We start from the raw sequence: 25840 nt of genomic DNA on the forward strand, positions 1-25840 counted from the left end.
TGAAAAGCCTTAATTTACCTTCCCGCAATGGTGCTGGACACAGTGGATTCATAATAATTTATTTACAGAACAAACACAGAGGGGTTTATGTGCTAGCTGACACTTCTCGTTGCATTTGGGTAAAAGCTTCGGAGTAAGTCAAGGGTTGTCGCAGTAAAATTCAAGAACAAACCAGTTGGTTGTCCAAGGTGGGACAAAGTGATCCATGGGATCTTTTCAGATGACTGGAGCCTGTCATTTAAGGCAGGTTACAGGTATTCTATAAATGTAATTATGTTTCCCTAATTATTGGTCTCATTAAGAGTATCTTTAAAGGGTCTTCAATGCTGTTGAAGAGGCATCATCTTGTTGTTTCATGTTTTGGAGGGTTCTACATCAAAAGGAGGCTCAAGTGATTCAGAAAAACATAATGGATCCTGGAAGAATGGCACCTGAAACAAAGATGGTGGTGTAGAATGGAATGTCTGCTCATTTGCCTATCATTTGTGGTGTGTGTGTGTGTGTGTGTGTGTGTGTGTGTTTCTTCATCATAGGATGAGGGAAGAACTCCAAAGCAAAGATGTCCATTTACAGCAGCACTGAAGTGACATCAAAACTGACTTAGTTTGTATAATAAATTTTCTCTCTAATCAGCTGAAGCTGATAAAGTAGCCTGATAACTTGTGAGCACGACAGACCATCCTGGATCTTAACTATGAGCATCTTTATGACCAATGAACAATGGGACACACTTTAACCAACAGTCTACAGACCTATATACTAAATACTTCGTCCGGTCCTGAGCGCTGGTTTTCAATCCTTAATTAACCTAATTAACATGCACTGCCCTTTTCGGAAACTTAAAATCTCTGACTTCTCCCCATTAAAGGACTATTCGTTTAATTTATTCAATGGATGTGTTTAGTTGCCATGACAGTTAGTAAATGCAGCTTTGTAATTTTTTAAATTGTAAAAGTAATATTTATCCGCAGAAAGTATAACAATTTCTTTCCTGGAATTAAACAATTTCTCTATTAAAATCCTAATATTTTTAGGTCCACGCGAGAGTTCCCCTATCCCAGATGGTGTATGACTTCTGACTTTAGACTTCTGTTCATCTGCACATTTTATTTTGAGTTACAGGAAGAGTAATTTACAGATGCACACCTATAGGAGAGAGTCAGGGAGTGGGGAGGTGGGGAAGGGCTAGAGTTGAAAGAATGAGGAATAGAATTTGAGGACTCGGAGTGTATACACTTTAAAAAATAAAACCAGAAATAATTATATTCTTTTATGTTTTGTCTCTTGGGAGCAACATTTTGTTTTAGTCATTGTTTCAAAGTGACCAAGCCTTTTACTTTAAGATTCCCTCTTGCCTTCATATAAAAAACCAAGGGAACCAATTATTTTCTGTGTTTGTTTTAATATCCCATGTTGACATTAAATTCATAAATTACTTAAAGGAAATAGTATTGTAAATTAGTGTCCAGTGTTCCAAGACCTAGTTCCTTTTAAAAAGACACCTTTTTATGAGTGGTAATGAAAATAAACAACTAAAAGTAGAATACAGGTATTTTTAAGGAGAAAAAAAATCAAAAAGTTACTCAGGAAAGAGAGTTTGAAGCTGCAAATCATTTTAATATGTATATAATTAATTGCCAAACTTTATATTGTGAAATTTAATTAAACATGTTCTAGCCATTTGGGTTTTGAAATGCTAGGTACGGTACTAAGTGGAGGATGTGAGGAATCGATATTATCCTTCTGGCATTTTTGTTTCAGCTGTATAATGGCTTTCTTACTAGGTATGTAAGAGAGCCACTGATATTTTTACCTTGATCTACAGGAAAATGAACATTCTATAAAGGGTAAATCTATTAATTAGAGACCTGCACAGCTCTCTTTCTTGCTAGTATAATCGTTAAATTGATTTTTCCAGTCCATCATGTAATTGTTCCAGCGATAGAATCCTGCTCTCCATTCTCGTTCTGCTTCATCAATGTTTCCTGTAAAACATGGAAAAAGTTGTGTTAATCTAAATTTTAATCTGTTTACATTAATTGAAAAATAATTTTGATTACAGATGCCATTTTCTCCAAGTATACTACACAGTAATTTTTAATTTTTCAGTATTTATTATCAGCTTCTTTCACTACCTGGAAAGCTTTTAATAAAATTTTATACATTATACAAAAATGCAAATAATATATAAGTTGCGTATACCATAAAAATGTGAAAATGAATTGATATATCACTTCTAATTATATTACGTAACATATATTTACTTTAGTTTCTAAGAAGATATATAGATATTATCTTTTCTTGAACTCGTATGCATAACAGAAATCTCATGTAATGCATCTCATTTACATATATAATTATATAGCAGACTTTCTTCTGTTGAAATGTTTATGTATATTTTTAATGCCTAAGGGTAACTTTGTAATTGACACACCATATAGATTTTACTCTCACTCTGTATCAGTATACTTGAATTCCAAACAATGCATACTCATTGAAAGCAGTTTATGGAAGCTACTAAATGAAAGCAGTTTATTAATTGCTTTGCAAATTAGAATGATGACTAAAACAATCTCTGCTTTCCAGTAGTTTGCAAAGTGTATGCATGTGTCAGAGGAGGGGAGTGTTTATGCAGGAAATAATGTGAGGCAATGAACCAAAAATGGTCTATGTACTACAAGCACCTTGAAATCTTGATTTATTTGAAAATGTATTACACTAAAGAACAAAGTTGTGAAGATTAGAAACTCTTAAATTGCAAACCTCTAAAATCATGTATCTATGTTCCTAATATAAATACATATGATAAAGCCAGGTGGTTTAAATTACTTAACTCTATTAGTATTTTACACATTTGTAGTTCTCCTACTTTTTAAACTTTTAAGATGCTGTGCTCTAGTCATTGAATTAAAAAACATTTTACATTATTTCAGCTATCCTGAAAATAAGGACTTGACAATTTTTTAAATATATACTTTATAGTTAGGAATTTTTAAAATTAATTATAACTCTGTAAGATACTAATTTGGAGAAGACAGTTCATATGAGCTTACTACATTATACATGAAAATGTGTCTTTTCATTCATACTATTAAAAATGGAGCACATTCAGGGATTCATTTTCAGTTTATATGAAAATCAAAATATTTAAAACATTTATACAGTTATTAAAATATCCTCTGTAATTTAGGATATATGTAAGTTTGAAATTTTCATACTGCTTGGACTTTAGACAAATATTTGAGAATATATACAAAAATGTCCCATTTTAAAAATGGCTTTTAGAAGGTCAATGACTATACTTATTTTGTGAATAATAGAACTTTTCTAAAAAACATTAGATGTGAAAGACATTAAATAGCATACCAAATGATCCACTCTTATGGTATTTTTTATAATTAAATGTTTTTTTAATGTTATGCTAAATAAGGGCTCTAAAGTTCAGAAAGAACAAACTCTTTGATATAACAAATAAATGAATGGTAATCCACCACTTACACCATGAATTTTATTACTCAGAGAAAAGGTCTTAGGTTTGATTTTTCTTTTCTTGTGCATAGAATGATACCAAATTCATTGATTCATATAAATGTAAATTTATTTCCTTGTGTATCATAATCAAACACTATACAATTTAGCGTATTGAAATACTTTGCTTTGAAGACCTGAGTAATTTTTTCTTTAATAATACCAAACATTGGGGCACCTGGGTGGCTCAGTTGTTAAGCGTCTGCCTTCGGCTGCCTTCCCAGCGTTCTAGGATCAAGCCCCATTGGGCTCCCTGCTCAGTGGGAAGCCTGCTTCTCCCTCTCCCACCCTGCCCCCCCCCCACCGTGTTCCTTCTCTCGCGGCCTCTCTCTCTGTCAAATAAATAAATAAAAATCTTAAAAAAAAAAAAAACCAAACATTGATTGAAACAATAAAATATGAAACATTTGATTATTTTCTAATACAACCCAGAACTGAATACACCACGGTGAAAAGATAAGAAAAATTTTGAGTCCCATGACATAAATCAAAACCAAATTTAGAAGTTTTTTTTTCTTCCCCTTACTTCTCTTCCTCCATACTGGAATACTACTTACACGACTATAGATTTATAATCTGTGAGATGCAGATCTATTTGTTTTGCAGTTAGCAAGGTACTAGAATGTGAAAAGAAGGACATCATGTAGGCTTTGGAGTGACATGGGTTAAATCCCAGCTTGACCACTTACTGTATTAGTGACATAGAAAAAATTCTTAACTTTTGAAACTAGTTTTCCAACTGTCAGTGGGGTTGGCGATCACTATTTTGCAGTGCGACTGTGAAGGATAAATCGAGTGGTGTGTCCATTATGAAACCAAGCTCTGTCCGCCTACTGGGAGCACTAATGAGTTTACTGCCCTCTTACAAAAATTTATTCTCCGCTCCCTATTGAATCCATGTGCAGCTAGATCGATGCCAGTAGTCCATAAACATATTGACACCACTTTTCCAGGACTTTTGTGACCTTTGATTTGTCCACATTGTTGGCTCATTTGGAAAAAAGAAAAAGTCAGGCTTTCTTCCCTACAGAATGAGTAATACTAATAAGGCTACTTCTTGTCTTGTTGATGAAAAAAGAACAAGAGCAACATTTCACCAGAGCAGAGTCTATTGAATCAAGTCTGAGGTGTTGAGAAAGAATACAGGAGTCAACTCAAAATTATTCACAGAGGTAAAGTTAGAAGAAAAGATTAAATTGGATATTGAATTGTGCTAATCATTACAATAAAAAATAATTCATGTACTTTGAGATTTCATTGAAAATCTCTTTTGTTCCCATTACTTGCTTATTTTCCTGTTTGTTACCCAACTATTAAAGTTACCGCGGAGTGCATAATTCTCTATGTGCGGACCAGAAACGCATTCGTTGTCCTGTTATGACTCTGAGCGTGGGATGAGAAGCTTGGTGAAGACTTGGCATACAGGGCACCTTCTCCACTGCACTTCGCTGTACCGTGCTTTGCAGATACTGCATTTTTTAGAAACTGAAAGTTGGTGGCCACCCTGCACCGAGTAAGTCCATCCACACAACTTTTTTTGACAGCATTTGCTCACTTCATGTCTCTGTGTCACACTTGGGTGATTCTTGCAGTATTTCAATATTCTCATTGTTATTATGTTCGAATTGCTGCGATGTCGTGATAAAACTTTAAAGGATGAGGAGTCTCATCCTTCGGATGAGCAAAGAAAGTGGTTTCTTGAGCTGCAATCTACTCCTGGTGAAGATGCCGTGAAGATCGTTGAAATGACAACAGAGATTTTAGGATATTACATAAACTCTTGATAGAGCAGCAGTCGGGTTTAAAAGGATTGACCCCAGCTCTGAAAGAAGTTCCACTGTGGGTCGGATGCTATCAAAAAGTATCACAAGCTACAGCGAAAGCATTCGTGAAAGGAAGAGTCGCTCGATGTGCGACCTCTATTGTTGTATTTGAAGAAATTGCCACAGCCACCTCAGCCTTCAGCAGCCTTCAGCCCTGGTCAGTCGGCAGCCACGAACGTTTGAGGCAGGACCCTCCACCAGCAGGAAGATTACGACTCACTGAAAGCTGTGATGACGGTTAGCATTTTTAGCAATAAAGTATTTTTAAATTAACATGTGTGCATGATTTGTTTAGACATAAATCATAGTGCTGCACACTTAACAGACTACAGCATCATGTAAATATAATTTTATATGCATTGGGAAAGCAAAAAATTCAGTGACTCACTAAATTGCCATATTTGCTTTACTGTGGTGGTCTGGAACCAAACTGGCAATATCTTTGATGTATGCCTGTATTTTAAAAATGAAACAAAGGAAAAACCACTGGATTTAATATTTTTCTCTATTGGAGGATTTGAAGGTCAAAGTGGTTTTTCCTTTAAGTAAATTTACTCTTCCACTTTTAGTGAGAAATATTGATATCCTATTGAAATTGAATGGGTCATTTCTCTATTTCTTTTTCTTTCTTTTTCAAACAATTGTGAAATATTGTGCAGTTACATTTTCTAGAGAAAATTTTGCATTTGTAAACATTTAAAAGAACACTGAACGTTTTATTTCTTGCAGGTGCACACCCTAATGACACGGGCGAATGCTGAAGTATAGTCTGCACGTTACGCGCTAGAATTCCTGTGTTTGAACAAGTTTTAAGGCTCATTTTATTTGAGAACATTTATTGCTCAAATGTAAACTACTGCTCAAGTGGTACTTATAAATCTCATTGGGTTTCCGTCTTGAGTGAGGTAAGCATTTCTACCTTTAAGAAACTCAGTCAATAGTTTTCCTTCCAAATTTTCCTTTGCACGTAGAGCTGCTTTTTTAAAAACATAGTATTTCCATAGGAACTTCAGCCCAGGTCATGTGAATAACTCCAATTTTCAAAATATCGAATACTGAAATGTGTGAGGTTTTGCACCTTGAAATGCACAAAATATGGTGAGAACATGTCACTCTACATTATTCATTTGTAAAACCTAAAAACACATAACTTCAAACTGGTTCTGTTTAATTGTAAAACATTTTTGATTATTAACGAGGATGTTGATGTTACAACAATCTTATCATGCATTTACTTTACATGTTATAAAATATATTTAATATAACATTTTTGGGGGAATTATTTGAAAAACTGTTAAAGCATAAAATAATGTTTTTAAGGTGCTTTGGAACAATCCCAGAGCACGGCACGGTACTAATCCAGAGCAAGGCCTGCTATTTGCATACAGCTCAGTGTTGCTCAAACTGGAAAGTGGTTCAGCACTGCACAGGAAGGAGTGGCAGCTAGCCAAAAATTTAGGAGTTTGTTTATTCAAACTGCTTTATGGCAGTTGAGCATTAGAGATAGAGATTTTGAAGTACATCTTCAAAAATTGCTGATACTTAAATTTCATTCTATCAACAAATAAATTCCACAGATCACGGAAGCTTGAACCAGAACAAATCAGATTGGCTTGGAATAAGTTAGTGATTTAAAATCTTCCCCACCCCTTCGCATTGTCCCTCAGTTAGGATCTTCTCATTTAAAGATATTTTAAGTAAAGATTAAGAACGGGTAGTCTGTGCTATGTTCAATGGTACCTCTTTTGGTCTCTTGGCAGACTAAACACGTTACCTCATTGTTATTCACACCCGGAGGACACAAGGGCAGCTCTGTAGCTTTGCCAAGGGATGAAGAAACCCATCTCTGGATATATATTATGTCACAGAACATTTGGTAATACACAGAGCACTGGTATATCAGAAACATCTCCCAAACAGATGGAGTACATAATTATAATTTTGGTGAGTAATGTCTGATAATTAAAAAGCATAATAAACAATCAAATATAGCTCTGAGATGCCCATGTTTGCCTGAAACTAACCCCCAACCTCTCTGAACAGGAACTAAAGCATCTACTCTATTGTGATATCTAACACAGCCCCCAAATCACAGAGTATTATGATGAACAGAGTGCTAAAGTCTAAGGAAACTGGGCAGCAATATGTCTGATGGTTGAAAGTCAATTACTTTTACTTGAAAAATCAAGGCCTGAGGAGTCACATGGGTTAGAAACAGCTGGGCATTTTAAAACTGGCAAGTGAATGAGATATGTATGTCGTTTTCCTCACAGAAGAGGCAATCATTCAAACTGATCCTTCAACTTGATTTAAATATTTTCTTACTAATGAATTTTGAAATAACACGATAATCTGAACCAATTTTCCTACTATTTCCTTAAGAAAGCTTATAGAATCCCTTCCTAAAGATTAGTTAACTAAATTACTGTTTATTGTATTGTGTAATATATGTGTGTGTTCATGATAAATATCTCCAAGCTCAGAGTATTTAGAAATATTTGGATTGTGTTTTTAATTATTTAAATTCTGGAGGGTTCTTTTCCCTTAGAAATCAAGAATTCTATTTATCAATAAATTTGCTTTTACCTCTCTTTGAGTATAAATTATATTCTTTCTATATTTTATTTATATTTTTAGTTTGATACATTGTTTAATTTATATATTTATTTAATCCTTTATCCATTAATTAATTCCACAAAGATGAGCTGAATAGAAAGTAGTGCCTATTTTAGTTCCACTACTAGGTTTTATGTTCTTCTAGGGGAAAAACTCTACTTTGTTTTCTTAATTTTACTACTAAAGGGCTGCTCATACAGGAAACCCTCAACCATATCTAAACTTGCTGGAAGAAAGTTGTGAAAGTAATGTACTCAGTGGAATCAAGTAATTGTAAATTCCCAGAGTAGCACCATCACTGTGTCTTACATAGTCTACCTTTTCTCCCTTTTCTGTAAACCACAACCGGTTATTTGACCAAATACTAAAAAAAAAAAAAAAAAAAAAAAAAAAACACACACCTGTCATTTCCAAGATTTTGGGAAAAAATAGTGTCCAGAATCGACATTGTTGAGCACGTAGTTTAGTGTATACTCTTGGTGACTCTGTATTCAAGGTTAAATATTTTTGGTCAGTGTTTTTGAAGACAGGCCATCTTGTGTTATTATTCTGGGTTCCATCTGGATTTCTAAAAAATTAAAGAGAGACATTATAGTTCTACTGAAATCATTGTTAGATAGAAAGAATATTGTTCTCAAAAACCAACAACAGCTCTTAAAAAATCAGAAAAAACGTGGACCTGTTTTGATGATGTCAAGTAAAAATTAACTGGGTGGAATGTTTTCAGCAACTTGAAGCGCTAAATTAAAAGTGTAGGAATTAAAATTTAAAGAGTAGCATTTACATGCATTTCTGCTTAACATACAGGAGAAAAAAATATTTTGTTTCAAGAATGCTAATGTTTTCTTCACACTTAAACATGCTCGAAGGGGCAGTGTTCCATTTGTTTCCTTTTCTTCCTTTACCTCAGACCCAATCTTCTCACAGTGAACATTAAAACCATACACTCAGTATCTTGCATCCATGTCATTCTATCTGTTCTTGTCATTACTGCCTGAGTTTGTGACTGGTCACCCATCCTATTATGCAATAACTTCACTACTACAGGAAACTGCCTTCGGTCTCACTTTTAAGTTGATCTTACATTCTTGTAGATCTGCTCACCAATGGAAAATGTTTCAATAATTCCGCAATGGGTTCAGATAGATTTAACAAACATGGTGCCACCCATATTTCCAAGCCTACTCTCAAGATAGTCTTTGCATGAGTCAACCCACTGGAATTAAGGACAGTTCCTTAATACCCCCCCTCTATTTCACTCCCTTGCCTTTTCCCCAGCTATCAAGCTTGGAATCCCTTCATTTCCCAAGGGCATGGGCTGGGTCAATTCAGATTCTCTTTCTCATATTCTCTTTTTGTGCTGATATTTCCCACATCTTTCACTGTGATTTTTACATCAATAACACTTGATTCTATTTTTTTTTTTTTTTTAGAAATGTATAGATTGGGGTTTGTTTACAGCTTCGTAGCACTCAATAATATGGTCTTACCTAGATCACAGAAACACAAACTCAAAGACTAAACAGTTTGCAAGTGGCTCCAATGAGTTTAGTCACCGGTGATTCTATAGATTTCCCTTTAATAATTTCTACACTATGATTATGAGTTAAATACTGCTCTAGGATCTGGAAATACAAATAAACATGGGAAACATAGTTTCCCCCAGGACATTTACAAGGAAGAATATTCATGAAAAAAAAAAAAAAGAACCACTATATGGTAGCTTAAACCAAACATAAACAAAGGAACACAAATTGTCAGAAAAGGGAACAATCACCATATGTTTGAAAAGAAATTACCTGAAGGAAAGAGCTTCTAGCTGAAGTAAGGAGAGCAAATAAGGAACTGAACCAGAAAGAGAAGTTGGGAAAGCTAGAGAAAGGGAACAGAATTACATCGTTCTAAATAATGAGTGCTCATCTTAGGTCAAAACACAATGAAAAAACTAGTTTTCTTGGAATATAGAATAGAGGAGATCCTATTGGAGTTATGCCTTTAGGATATTAGTGTCACATGAAGATCTGACAGCCTAGGAAAATGGTTTAGACTATAACTGTAGACCTTTACTATTCTTGAGGGATTTTTGACTAAATGGTTTATTTTGAACATAACATTTTAGGCATATTGACCTGGAGGTTATCCCGAATAACCAAGAAACTTACAAAGTAGTCACAGGTACTTCTATCATAAAAGAAGACTAAAGTGGTAAGGGTAAGTAATTCATTCCTCTCTCTTGGATTCATTCTATCTTAAGCAAAATCATGTAAGAAAAACTCCAGCTGAACTATTCTAAAAGTTCAGCCCACAGATTTCTTCATCTTTCAAATAGCTCTGTAGATTGGTAACAGATAGAAAGTTGGGAGTAGTGACAGCAGATACGAGATTTCTTTTGGCCACAAGCCTGTGAACCCAGTAGATTCTGGAGAAAGAAGCAGGCATTCATTGAGTATGGTTGTCCAGAGCAGACTTTGCCATCAAGAGCTTGTATCATATAAACACCACAAATTCCTATTTTATCATAGAAGCAGACATATTCAACCATGAATTCAGGAGCTTTGAAGATAAATAGTTTCTTGATGGACTAGTTGGTTTTATGTACGAATTGGATGATTAAAAAAGAACTATTAATAACCAGAGCTATTCAAGCTAAACAAATATCATAACAGGATTGAAACCTCCTGCTTTTAGGGTATTATTTGAGAGAGGTCATGAAGAAAATTTGTCCAGATCACAGATGGCACACTTGTCCAGGTGAATTATGTAGTCTTCTCCCTTTCTTTTAAAGCTTTAGAAACTAACAAGTACAGCTGCTGGAGGCTGGATATTAAACCAAGAGAAACATTGGTCTGATTCGGTACAGCAGTTCTTATGTTCCTAAATTGCCCACTTTCCTCCTAATTCCACTCTAATTAACTTATGACACCATTTTAACTGCTCATTCATTTCTGGCTTCTGCAAATGGTGACTTGAAAAAGCTGACTCGTACTTGAGTTCAAGAGCAAAGCACTACTGGCACTACCCATGTTCATTTGACAAACTTTGTTCTATGAAATATCTCAGGACATTCCAAAATGCAATTCAGAGATGATAAAATTCCTTTGCCTATGGATGCAGATATAGTTTTCAAAAAGTGATTGAAATAGCTATTGAAGTGATGGAGCATTTTACTGTAAAATTTGAAGAAATCTTCAAAGACTTTTAAACTTAACAAGAGATATAATTCTCTATCTGTATCAATTAAAGACTGTGAAATACAACACATTTTCCAGATACACAATTCTGAAACACTGAATAATTTTAATCTCAAAATTATAAGGTATATTTAAACACTTGGCTCTGTTATTTTTCAAAAGTATTTCCTGTTCTTGCCACAAAATAAAGACTTTGAAGGGATAATACCTAAAATTTTCCATGAAATAGAAAAAGCTCTGCTCTATTTTTACTATGAGATTTTTGTTCTACATTGTGGTATACAAAAGTGGTCTAAAGATCATCCATTACACTTTCCCTCTTATGTAGGTTTGAGAAGTTTTAAGACATAGCTTATTTAACCAAAAAGGCAGACTATTTTCCTAACATCTGTATTTCAGGAAATGGCCTGCTTGCCATTGATATTTGAGCACAGATTTGATATCTTATTTTATGAACAGATTTATAATAAAGACATTAATTGACTCAGGATGCCTGATATGAAGAAATAGTATTCATTCAGCTCCATGCATCAAGTTTTCTTGGGATTATAAATCCCAAGATTGTCCATTAATCCTAACATAGGAATTAAGATTCTTTTTGATAACAATTCAGAGACAATGATGTCTAAGAAAGCTATACAATGATTTTTAAGTGAATATGTTTCAGCGTGCCTTACAATCTAATAAAATAAAGCCATAACTAGTAGTTGTAAATTGAAAGGCCAGCTGAAATATTTTATTGTCCTGAGAGGGCTAAAGGAGTACAGATTATATTGGATAATTTCTTAAATATACAAATATTCATAGATTTATAGTCTATGTCAGGTCACACTTGAATAAAATTGTATTTAAATTTAAGGAATAGAGGGGCTATAAGATAATCTGAATTTAGCAAAACAAAATTAATCTATTCATTCAACAAGCATTAATTTAGAGCATACTATGTCAGGCTTATTTAAGTCACAGAAAGTCAACAAAGACAAAAATAGAAATTCTTGCCTGTCATAGTTTTCTTTCTTTGAGGAGGACAGATGATAAACAAGATAAATAAGGGAAATGTATATGTTAGACAGTAAGAGCTGCTAGAGAGGGGACAGTGGTGAAAGAGTGTATAATTATGAATTTCATTGGCCTTTGTCCATAGTTCCTGCTAGGTAACCTCTAAATCTTTGGAATTTTGCACCGTATCTAATTATTTATGCTAACAAGGTGACTCATGGTGGGCACCTGATGGCTTTTACTAAAGGTATGCCTCAGGGGGGCCTACTCACACTGATGATCTTGTGGAAGGAACGGTCATGCCAGAAAGATCAACTATGTGATTAGAAGGATGGGACTATGAATCAGGAGATATCAACCTGACATCCAGGAAGGGGAGGGGACTGAAGATTGAGTTCAACCACAATGGCTAATAAAATTAATCAATTATGCCTACATAACAAAACTACAATAACACTCTGGGCCTCAAGCTCAGGGGAGCTTCCTTGGGCTAGCAATACTCCATGTGCACATTGCCACAATTAATGCCTTGAAGGTAATGCACCTCTGAGGTTAACAGAAGATTTACCTTTGGAATCCTGTTTATGTATCTTCTTTTGACAGGTTCTTTTTTTTTTTTTAAGATTTTATTTATTTATTTTTGCAAGAGAGAGTGAGAGAGAGAGCACGAGTGTGGGGAGGGGCAGAGGGACAAGCAGGCTCCCAGCTGAGGAAGGAGCCCGATGTGGGACTTGATCCCAGGACCCTGGGATCATGAGCTGAGCAGAAGGCAGTTGCTTAACCGACTGAGCTACCCAGGTGCCCAGATGGGTTCTGCTATATATCCTTTTATTATATAAAAATTATGATTGTATTTATAGCACCCTCCCAAGTTCTGTGAGTCATTTGAGGACATGATTAAATCTGAGGGATTTCTTAGGGATCTCGAATTTGTAGCCAGCTAGGCTGAAGTGAGGGTGGCCCTGGTGACCTTGAACTTGCAAATGGTGTCAGAAATCTTGAGCCAATTTGGAAGTCTGAAGGTCTGAACCCTTAATCTTGATTTTGGCTACCTCTGGGTAGGGAAACTCTGCAATATTTGATAGGAAAGGAACTTTTAAGTGGAAACTTGGAGGAGGAGGAGAGGAGGGAGCTATACAGTGTTTTGGAGGAAGAACATTTCAACAGAAGGAATACACAGCAAAGACTATAAGACAGATGAGCATCTGGAATTTTCCATGAAAAGTGAGTAACAGAGTGTGGCTAGAGTGGAGCCAGCCAGGGAGGGAGTAGTCTGAGGCTAGGCTGGAGAGGTGATAGGAGGCCACATTATTTAGTGACCTGGAGGTCCTTATAAGCTTTTTATGTCTACTCTCGGTGAGAAAAAAAAGTAATTGGAGGGTTTGCACAAAGAAAGGACAAGATCTCACTTAATATTTTTCAAAAGACCATCTGGCTGGAATTCTGGGACTAGTCTACAGAGAATCCAAGGCCAGAAGCAGGGAGACCAGCTAGGAGACTACAGGAATAATTTAGGTGAGAGATGATAATTTAGCTTGTTTGAACCAGGGAGGTAGTAGTAGAAATTGAGAGAAGTGGTCAGATCTTGAATGTATTTTGAAGGTAGACAGTGCTCTAGCAATTAGCCAATGGAGCAGAAATAGAGAGAAGGCAGGGGTGGCACTAAGGATTCTGGCCTGAGAAATTGGAAGGATGAATGGAGGAGCCATTACTGAGCTAGAAACTGCTGTAAGAGCATGTTTGAAGAAAAATATTGAGAATTCAATTCTTCACATGTGAAATTTGAGATCCAAATACAGACTGGAAGTAGGCAGTTGGAATTTAGTGGCTAACCTTTATTTTACTGAGGGAATCTCTGCCTTCCAAATGGATTCACAAGCTCTCTAATGTAGTATTCCCCAGAAACATCAAAATTGTGATTCAATTTCCAAATTTCAGTACAGAAATGACATTTAAAAATATGCATATATAAATTAATTAAAAATATACACAATAAATTAATTCATAGGATACACAGCACCTGTCCCTTCCCAGACTGTAGCTCCTTACTCTGTGCTCTTCCTACCATCTCTTCAGACAGGCCTTCCTTGCTGACTCCCTTAAAATAGCCAGTCTTAATTTCCTCATATTTCAAAAAATTACTTTAAGCTTTCATTTAAATTCCAATTAGTTACATACAGGGTAATATTAATTTCAGATGTAAAATACAGTGATTTAACACTTGCAGACATCACCTGGTGCTCAGCACAGCAAGTGCTCTCCTTAATCCCCATCACCTATTTCACCCATCCCCCCACCCACCTCACCTCTCCTGTGTTCTCTAGAGTTAAGAGTCTGTTTCTTGGTTTGCTTCCCTCTCTTTCTCTTTTTCCCCCTTTGTTCATAAATTTGTTTCTTAAATTCCACATATGAATGAAATCATATGGTATTTGTCTTTCTCTGTCTGACTTATTTCACTTGGCATGATAATTTCTACCTCCATCCATGTTGTTGCCAATGGCAAGATTTCATTATTTTTTATGGCTGAATAATATTCAAAATTGATTTTAACTGTAAATTTTCCTCTTCCCTTATTACAGAGTGCTATGGTCTGAATGCTTGTGTGCTTCCAAAATAAGGCGATGGTATCGGGAGCCGGAGCCTTTGGGAAATGCTTCCACCATAAGGGCAGGCTCTCATGAATGGGACTGGTGCCTTTATCAAAGAGGCTCGAGAGGGATCCTTTGTCCCTTCCACCATGTAAAGACACAGTGAGAAGGAGCTGGCTATCAATTAGGAAGAGGGTCCTCACCAGAAGGTGACCATGCTGTAGTGAGTACATCTTGGACCTCTCGTCTCCAGAATTGTGAGCAGTAGATGTAGGTTGTTTGTACACTCCCACGTCTGTGCTGTTTTGTTAGAGCAGCCAGAGTGGACTCAGACAAGCGTAAGCTCCATGCGAACCATCATACTGTGCCTGACTCAGAGTGTTTAGGAAAGAAATACGAACAGAAAAATAAGAAACATCACAACTGATAATTCAAGTTATCTCATTTTCCTTTAACTGTAGTAAATATTCACATTTAAAAACTACCACCACATGGGAAATTATATTTCAAAGATGACCTTTTCTCCAATTGTAGTAAAATCAATATTTGGAGCCAAAAAATATGAAATTCTTCTTCAAATAAGTTTTTAATATGGCTGTAAGAGACTGTGGGATACTTTTAACATGTGCCTTGCATGTAAACTATTTTTTACCATGATAGTTTAACATTTAAATAAAATCATTGATAAGATAGCATAAACTTGTGCCTAGAAGATGGACATTTAAAAAGGGAGATGTGCAGGTTTAGTATTCTTAGAAAAAATTAGGAACCGATTGAACAAAATGGAGCAAAAAAGAAAATTAAAAGGAGACATTTATTTAGTATCATGATTAGTAGTGGTAGCAGCAGTGAAAATTTCATAAGTTGCCTCTATTATTTTGACATTTATATATAAAGAACAGACAAAGCAATTTTCATATAGTAAACAAATTTTCTCCTCATATTTAAGTATATGTTGATGAATATGAATTTATAATATAATCTGTTTTAGAAAAATACGAAGACACACGTAAAACAGTGATGCTAGTAAATAGCAAAGGATAAATAAAATACTGTCCCCCAAGACCACTCGGTGCACAGGAAACACCTTCGGATACACATCGACATCAAATACATTGTGACGCAGTTTTCAATTCTTTCTAGAGGAATTTTCTGTGACTATAATATATTCATAAATTTGACCAAGTGCCATTGCTAATTTCATTTAATTAAGTTCAATCTTTAAAACCTACCCAAAGATAGCTTTCTAAAATTAAATAAATTAATTGTACATTTATTCTTACTTATATAACCAACTAAACAGCCACTGAATTCTACTCAAGCAACTTAGTATTAATTCATGAATGCTTTCTCAATAAAGCAATCATACTGGCTCTATTTTAACCTATAAGGCTATATCCTAGGTTGATTGATTAGTTTTATAAAAAGGGAAGAAATCAGAGAGGCAGACAAACCTTGAGAGACTCTGGACTCTGGGAAACAAACTGAGGGTTACAGAAGGGCGGGGGTGGGAGGATGGGGTAACCGGGTGATGGGTACTAAGGAGGGCACGTGTGGTGATGAACGCTGGGTGTTATATGCAACTAATGAATCGTTGAACACTACATCACAAACTAATGATGTGCTGTATGTTGGCTAACTGAACATAATGAAAAAATAAAAAAAGAAAACTATCTACACTAAAATGCCATAAATACTACAATAGAAAAAAAACTTATACTGAACTTTATGGTTTCCTACATCTTCTAAGATGAATCTTTAAAGACAAATGGTATCATGTAAATAATTTTCCTTTGCAGATATAGGCCCATCAACACACCCACGTGCATATTTCTGTGTATCTGAATCCCTACATTGTGTGTGTGTCTGTGTGTCTGTGTGTCTGTGTGTGAATGTGTATCTGCAACTTGAATATTAGAGGTACTAAAATCATCGAACAAATATCGCATACAAATTTAATTTATATCATCCTATTGAAACTCACAATAAAGGTGCCAAATTATATAGGTAATCACTATATTTTGAGCTTTAGAGCAAATCACATATTATTTGCTTTTGCACATTTACCGTCTATCATAAACCTGCACAGAAAGAATATGCTCAATGAATGCTTGCTAAAATAAGTGAGCAGCCTTCAGAATTTTGGGTATGTTTTAGATGAATTCAGTTTCAGTTGTAGAATACTAATTTTCACAGTATTAGAAGAGAGGAATTAACTTTATTCTCCTGTGTAAGGATGACAAAAAAGACGTGTAAATAATACTCCTCTCAGATCGAAAACTTGAAAACTCATTGATTCTTCAAGTATCTATGTTTGATGTCAAAGTCCTGCATCAGCTGGGGAGAGTCACGATAGGCTTGAGTTTCTTGGAGGCTTTGTTCACAAACTGAAACTCGACTCTTTTCCAAGGCTCATTTATGCCTCTCCTCTAGCCTCACTGTGGTTTGTTAGAAAGGTTTTTATGATTGCATTGTTTTTCCTCAGTACGCAAGAAGGGCAAAAATATTAGTTACTAAAGCAATATGTGGTGTATAATAATGTAGTTGCACACCGTTTTTTAAGTGGATTATTTGCAATTTAAATTATACTTAATGCAAATATGCAAATGTAGTTCACTTTTGTTATTTGCTTCCTTCCATCTCCTGACATTTCCATTGTAAACTGTGGAGATGAGAGAAGTAATTATTGAAGAACAATTCCCCAGGTTCATTGGTTTGTTCAGTTCCCTCCTTACTTCAACAGGCTTGTTTTTCTAGTCAGGAATCTGAGTACCCAGGGGGCAGGATTGTATGAGTACACCAGAGAAGTCGTTGGTAATCCAGAAATGCTCCAACAACGACTTCTTGCATCTAAATCTATTGTATGGGTAGAGTCCATAGTCAAGTTGGTTATTAAATTTTTTATTATTTCATCATTCTTAAGTAGTGGATTGGGATATATTCTTAACCTCACAGAGAAATAGGAATACAGATCTTTATGGGAGAAGGAGAGACCAGAAGATGGGGAAGAGACAGGAAGGGAAGAAAGGAGAAGAATCCTAAAGGAAATATGTAAACTGATCCTGTGACCCAATTGCTCAAAAGGCAAAACATATCAATGGGCTAAACCTTTGAGGGAAGAAAAAAAAAGAGAAAGATTTATTTTCACTCAGCATTAATAAAAAGGAACAGATTATATTTCCGTTAAATCAATACCTTTAGGGAAATTATGCTTAGCTGCAGGTCATCTTCTAAGTTTGGGAATAATTAGCAACTGTTGTAACTGAAGGTATGCAAAAGATGGGCTGCAGTTTCAGCCCTGGCAATAAGCAAAGGCCAATTGTGATCTAACGCAGCTAGATACGTGCTATGAAAGTGGATGCCTGGCAAGTAAGAAAGAAACATCCAGTCTAAAGGATGTTCTTTACAAGTCAAGATGCTGAACATTGCATATAAAGGGAGACTTCTTGAGTGCTCCCTGGTGTCAGGAACCTTGTCAAAACTTTTTTTTTTTTTTTTAACTAACCCCTAATGAAGAACCTGGCCCTGGTTATCAATCGTTGTTGTTGAACTCAATCATATCTAAGAAAAAAAGGAGGGGGAGTAAAAATGTTTCAATGCACACAAACGTGTTTCTCCTTTTAATCCACATCTGAATCTTCCTACACGTTTTCACCTCTGGTGAGATGTACTGTTCATTTTCTAAGTTCATAACTAGGAAGGAGATGCCCACTTAAAGCACATTTTCTGTTTTGTAAGAACGTTTACACCTCAATTAGTATTTCAAAGTGGCTATACTTAACCCACTCTCCTAAATACTTCACTGAAATCGTTGGGTAGAGTCATGGGAATAAATCGGTTCCCAACGCGCAGTTCCCGGTTAGCAATCGGGTTGTGCTGCTGGTCTTCGGTTGCTCATCAGCTGAAAGGGCAAAAGGTTGCCAAACAAAAGATCTCTAAGATCTTTACTATCCCGGGCAAAGTATGGTATGATGGGCGAACAAAGCTTGCACAGTCTGGAAGATCATTCTGTCTTCTGCCCTCTGCATTGTGGACAGAAGGATTTGCTTAATTACCTGAAGAGTTAAAGAGGAAAACCAGGCAATGTTTAGCCTCCTCCAGGGCTCCAGAAAATGAACTGGGCTGAATCCTAGACCGATTTATTTAATTTATTTATTTAGCATTTTTTAAAGTTTTTATTTAAATTCCAGTTAGTTTAGCTACACCTTATTTATTTATTTATTTAGCATTTTTTTAAAGTTTTTATTTAAATTCCAGTTAGTTTAGATACACCTTTCAGGTGTACGACACTTGCATACATCCCCTGGTGCTCATTACAGCAAGTGCCCTCCTTAATCCACGTCACCTATTTCACCCCTCCCCGTAGCCCTTTTCCCCTCTGGTAACCAGCAGTTTGTTCTCTATGGTTAGGAGTCTGTTTCTTGATTTGCCTCTCTCTCTCTCTCTTTTTTCCCCTCTGTTTGTTTCTTAAATTCCATATATGAGTTGACTCATATGTGTTTGTCTTTCTCTGTCTGACTTATTCCTTAGCATAATAATTCCTAGCGACATCCATGTTGTTGCAAATGACAAGAGGTCATTATTTCTTTATGGCTGAGTAATATTCCATTATATGGATACACTGCCTCTGCTTTATCCATTCATGGGTCGATGGACATTTGGGCTTTTTCCATAATTTGGCTATTGTTGATCACGTTGCTATAAACATTAGGGTGCATGTGTCCCTTTGAATCAGTATTTTTATAACCTTTGGGTAAATACCTACTAGTGCAATTGCTGGGTCATACGTTAGTTCTATTTTTAACTTTTTGGGGAACCTCCATACTGTTTTCCAGTGTGACTGCACCAGTTTGCATTCCCACCAACAGTGTAAGAGGGCTCCCCTCATCCTTACCAGCACTTGTTGTTTCGTGTATTGTTGATTTTAGCCATTCTGACAGGTGTGAGGTGATATCTCGTGGTAGTTTTGATTTCTATTTCCCTGATGACCAGTGATACTGAGCGTCTTTTCATGTGTCTGTTGGCCATCTGTACGTCTTCTTTAGAGAAATGTCTGTTCATGTCTTCTGCCCATCTTTTAATTGGATTATTCATGTTTGGGTGTTGAGTTTTGTAAGTTCTTTGTATATTATGGACAGTAACCCTTTTTCAGACATGTCATTTGCAAATATCTTCTCCCATTCCATACTTTGCCTTTTAATTTTGTTGATTGTTTCTCCACTGTTCAGAAGCTTTGAAGCAGAAACCTGTTCTTCTTCCCTTCCTCCCTCCTTTCCTTCTTTTCTTTCTTCTTTTCTCTTTTATTAGCTTGACAAGTGCATCCAGGTATCTTGCCTAATTTCCAAGTGTCAAAGTGCATTATTTTTGTACATATTTCTGTTTTCTAGTGACAGTAGAGCAGCCACTATCATTTGGATATGCTCACATGATTTCCCAGAGAGGCTATAGGTCAAGGGTCTGTAGAAAGTTCAAAGGCGCTTTCATATAGTGGCACTAAAGCACTTGTTTTAATAAAGGGCAGACTTAGTATTAATTATGATTAGAAAATAATCCCAAACTTGAAACAAATTGGCTTCTCTTTTGAGTGTTTCAAATTCTACCAATGTGCTCGTCTTCATGTGGGTTTGTTGGTTCTTGTTGGTCTCTGCCATAAAGTTAATGGCAGCAAGCCCACAGTTTCAGGAATAAGCCTAGGAAATGCCAAGAAGAAGTCCTGGAAGCTTAGTTTTGTAGTAGCATATATAAGTCTTAAAATAGCTTGATTTTAAGGGAACACTTAAACATTAGAAGGGACTTGGGAAATCAAATGCTCTAAGAAAATTATACAAAATCATAATTATTGTAATTTTTTTCCTTAATGGGTAGTTTGAGCATATCAAATAATTCTTCTTGAATTCAAAGTTATTTTCTTTATATCACTATTCACTGGAGGTCCCTATATTTGAGTAATCACCTCCATTAGACTGAAAAGCTCCGTGAGAGCAGAGAACATGACTGTTTGTTCATTCCCATAGCCTAATATAGTCAGTGCTCAGTAAAGCTACTCGGTAAAGATTTTACCTACTAGACCTTGTTTGAGCAAGTAAACCCTTAAATTGATTGTACTGAAACAGTGTAATTTTATGTATAGATACATAAATATAAAATTTTTTAATGTGCAAAGAAAGATTTAGCAAATATGATGATTATATTGCTAAATAAAATTAAAAACTATGTATATGTGATTTTTATTTATATATTTACAGGGCATTGTTTCTAGGGAAAATAAAGTAAAAGAAACAAGTGTGGTACATTAAGGTACATGGATAGCACTTAATATATTTTTGGAGAAAACTGTCAGTACAACAAATTATTTAAATGTTTTATTGCAATACGCATATATATGGAGCTTCAAATGATGCTTAACGAATTTTCCAAAGTGGGCACCCAAGCATATTGAATTTCTAATCATTAAAATAGTTATACATACAAAATAATCTTATTTCATTTTAATGAAAGGTGAAAACCTTTGATGTAAGTGATATTAAATCTATACGAACATTGGAGAGATAACAAGATATACCTGTTTGCTGCCTACTATGTAAATTATGATGCCATTTTTCAATAAATCTTCTATTAATTATTTGACCAATAACAAGCAAATTAAAAATTATCCTATCCGTTTTTTCCATTATTTAAAACTTATGATGGCCCATTTCAGCCTTCAATTCTTTCTCATTAAAGTATTATATTTTATTATTTATTAGTGTGGAGTTGGAAATGTTTTATAATCAGTGATTTCCTATTTTTAAATTAACTCTTTTCTGGATATTTTTCTAACTTTTCTATTACTTTAATAATTTTTATTTTTTTTACTGAAAGATAAAGTTCAATGTTTCTTGAAATAATGTTGTCTAATCTCCTATGCAGTGTTTCATTTTCTCTAAAATATCTGCATAGAGCACTTTCCATAGTGGGAAAGTGGAGAAGGTCATTCTAACCCCTGACAACTTTATTCACTACTAACTCTACCTGATAGAACAGACCTGATTCGGGCGCTACTAGAATTCCAGGCACTGGGGCTATTTTTCTTCTTTCTCAAAGAGAAACAGGTGTTTTTTTTCTTCTTAATACTAGGTTAAAAAACATCTCTGTATGAATTTTACCCAAAGGTTCCCAGCTTTGTGCCCACATAGAATACATCAAAACTCTGTTTTACGACACATTTTTGTTTTACTTGTACCCAGATACTCTCGCTTCCTCAACAAACACCTTTTTTTTGGTTCCTCTAGACTAAACATAACCTCTTCACTTGTGAGACAACGAGGTTTATCTTAATCGTAGATGTATCACATGATACTGTTTTGTTGAATTTTTTTTTTAAAGATTTTATTTATTTATTTGACAGAGAGAGACAGCCAGTGAGAGAGGGAACACAAGCAGGGGGACTGGGGGAGGAAGAAGCAGGCTCACAGTGGAGGAGCCTGATGCGGGTCTCGATTCCAGAACGCCGGGATCATGGCCTGAGCCAAAGGCAGGCGCTCAATGACTGAGCTACCCAGGCGCCCCTGTTTTGTTGAATTTTTTAAATTCAAATTAATTTTTTTTCAGGAAGCTGATTATTATTTATTTTTAATTATATTGCCAGTCTGTGCTGGGAACGCCTCTCTGGACAATGGATACAGCAGTGAATAGACTGAGAAGGTCTGTGATCACAGAGATCCATTTTAATTTGTGGAGACAGACAATATATAAACAAAGTAATAGATATTAAAAATTCAGATAGTAATATTGTCTATGAAGAAAGACAAGTAGTACAACCAAACATCTTCGAAAAACATGTACTAATTCTGAACTGGCTATTTATTGAGTCACAGAAAAGAGTTTGAGGTGAGCTACAGGGTACTGAAAGCAAACTTTACTTTATGTGTGTCTTCTTGGCTATAGTTTCCTGGCTTTTCCTTAGAAAAGGAAATATGAGAAGGATGAACAGAGTGGACTGTACATTTCTCATCGATGCTAAATACAGCTCAGGCAATTCCTTCCAGACTCTTCCTTAGTGACGATGATGAATGTAATTTCTGAATGACTTGCTAATTGCAGCCAAGTCAGTCACAGGATTTTACTTCTTATATTCAAAGCAGATGTACCATAATAAAAGCTAAAAAGATAATTATTTTATACTGGCTAGTATGATTTAATAACTTGTGAATATAAAGGAAGTGTTCCTTGGACACTTTTTCATGAATTTTATACAAAAATATCCGAGGTAATGCTAAAGAATTAAAAATATTTTTTCTATTAAATTGAATGCTGTTTTTTGATAAGAGCTACAGAAATAATTATCTTGCTATGATCAGAGATATTTTAACATTTTATATCAATATATAAATATGAAATAAATGTTATAAAATATATAAAATTAACATATATACATATATATTTGAAATTAGAAATCCTAGAATGTCCTCAATCTGAGAGGTGGGATGAAAGTTTATTTTCTACATAGAAATAGTAGCTATATAAGATAAGGAGTATTCCCACCAACAGTATATTTATCTCACAGTTTAAAGTTTTCTAAACTGCTATTTCAGGTGCCATAATTTAGAAACAATTTTAGTATCAAGAAATGAGGCAGAAAAAGTATTTATTAAAAATGTTATTGGCTATGTGACCTTGGGCAATATGCCTAAACTCTCCAATCATCAATATATTCGTAAAATGAGGATATTAATGCATTTTACACAGATTAGTTGTAAAGAATGTATGAAATATATATACAAAATGCTTAGAATCATACCAGGGTGTTAATAAATATTTAATAAATACAAGTGTGAAGATGAAATGAATGGCGGTAGCAATAGTACAGTTAACAACACTGTTCTACAACCACCGAGACCGTTCTGGCTCTTTCAGGTTTCCCACAGAATGCGTATGACTGTCTGACTTACTGGACAAGGTTTCCCAGTAAAGATGTGAGTTAGGTTTATTAGGGATGTAGGGACCCAGAGGAATTAATCACCTTGGAAACATGGACTTCAGCAGCAACTCTATGTTCCTCTAATGGCCATGTTCTTTCTGATCCATCATAGTCAGCTGGAAATTCAACAACAAAGCAAGGCTATTTTTTGTTGGAGGTGAAAGGAAAACCAAGAAATCCATAGTTCAGTGTGTGTTTAGATTTTCAACTTTTAATGTGATTTATTTTAGTATTTTTAAAATTAAAAAGTAATGAAAATGAAATAGTGTTTCATCTTTCAAATATGCTTTAAAATATCTTCATCCCAACTCTATTTTGGAAAACACATTCCTTCAGATGTGCATTTACCAGTAATTTATCTTATTTGCACATTGATGAGAATGTTATCCATGATAGTGCTTTTTTTTTTTTTAAGATTTACTTATTTATTTTAGAGAAAGACAGAGTGTGAGAGCAAGTGGTGGGGGGGAAGAAAGAATCTCCAGCAGACTCCCTGCTAAGTGTGGAGCCTGACATGGGCTCAATCTCAGGACCCTGAGATCATGATCTCAACCTAAATCAGGAGGAGCTGGATGTTTAACCGACTGAGCCACCTAGGCACCCCCATGACACAGTTTTTAATTTAAATACATATTTTTATGCTATGTCTCTTTAGCTACTATCATCATTTTCTCTTATATTAACCTACATTTTGTCTGTGTAGCTTGAAAAAAATATTTTAGGTGTGTTAGTGTTTCCTGTGCTATAAAGCAGTGATTCTTAATGGGAAGAGAACTAAGAGGAGAATATGGTAGTGAAAAGGAGACACATCTATTTAGGGGTTGTTCAGATTTATTTGCAGGACTTTTTGAAATTGCGCATGCTCACCTAGAGAATTTGATCAAGGAGTATGTCCTCTTCCCTGTCTTTACAGTCACTGTCATTATGACCCAATACTCTAGAGGCAAGTAAGACCTCGTTATGCAAATGTTTGCAATAAATTCAAAATCAAACTGCTATTCGGTTCTGGGTTCACAAGGGATAACTTTGACTCAAATTTTCTTTCTGCCTCTATCCACTCCCCTGACAAACGTATCCATTCTCAGTTTTAACTATTCTCGTACATGATGAACTCACATGACTCTCTCCACATTCTTTCCTCCACAACACCTTGCTGGGCTCTAGTCATGAAATCCCAGCCACTGCATATACACCTACATTTATCAATCTGTTTTCCTTCAACTCTATGGGACCACACCATATTTAACCTCCACAAAGTCACTCTCTGTGTTCTCAGATTCAATTAATATCCCCAACGTGCTCCCAGTGTCTCATGACACCCTGAGGGGCTGCACAATACGTGGTTTGAAATCGCAAGCTTCAAAACCAGACTCTACTACTAAAAATTGCTTGAACTTGCATGATGTTATTCAACTTCTCAGAGCCTGTTTATCCATATATTTTTAATAAGTGATCTCAAGAGGACCACAAGGTTGGCTGGAGCACAGTAAGCAGGGAGAGAATCTTAATCAAGATAGCCAAAGAACATGTCGTACAGGCCCTTTTAGATAATGATAAGAAATTTAGATTTTCTTCTAGATAAAAGAAGAGATCACTAGAGAGCTATTATCTAGGCAGTGATGAGATCTGGCTGACATTTTGAAAAGATAACTGCAACTATAAAGAAGGAGAATAAACTATAAAGAGACAACGGAGGGACCAGGGAGACTGGCTATTGTAGTAAACTAGAATAGGTACGTTGGTGGTACAGAACAAGCTTGTATCTGAAACAGTGAGACCTAAGTTATATTTGGATCTCTTTTGAAGAATGAGCCAAAAGAATTCGCTGATGTAGAATGGAGAAAGTAAGGATTTAAAGATAGGGAAGGTTTAGGTTTTGAGCAACTTATACATGTAGGAGACGTTTACAGACCCACAAATGGAATATATATATATATATATATATATAGAGAGAGAGAGAGAGAGAGAGAGAGAGAGAGAGAGAGAATATATATCCTCACTCATTAATCCCAAAAAAAGGGAAGAGATCTAGGACTAAGCTCTGGAGAGTGTTAGCACTAGGGAAGTTGAGAAGAATCCTTTCAATTAGCTCTTTACTCACTTATGGAGCAATTGCTCATTGACCACCTATTATGT

General features: G+C 35.4%; 1 protein-coding gene across 1 annotated transcript in view; it reads right to left on the reverse strand.

The window, feature by feature from the left end:
* Positions 1–1591: 1591 nt before the first annotated feature.
* The window catches only part of BCHE (butyrylcholinesterase), a 56470-nt gene continuing 32221 nt past the window's right edge, over positions 1592–25840 (reverse strand). Inside the window, exons 3-4 of the mRNA XM_045811188.2 lie at positions 8369–8535; positions 1592–1985 (exon numbers count right to left, since the gene is read on the reverse strand). Of these exons, the coding sequence (XP_045667144.2) occupies positions 1861–1985; positions 8369–8535 (292 nt within the window). The 3' untranslated portion in view covers positions 1592–1860. The remainder of the gene's footprint in view (positions 1986–8368; positions 8536–25840) is intronic.

Source organism: Ursus americanus, chromosome 20 (genome assembly GCF_024610735.1).
Source record: "Ursus americanus isolate L20-20 chromosome 20, mUrsAme1.1.p, whole genome shotgun sequence".
In the NCBI taxonomy this organism is placed as follows: Eukaryota; Metazoa; Chordata; class Mammalia; order Carnivora; family Ursidae; genus Ursus; species Ursus americanus.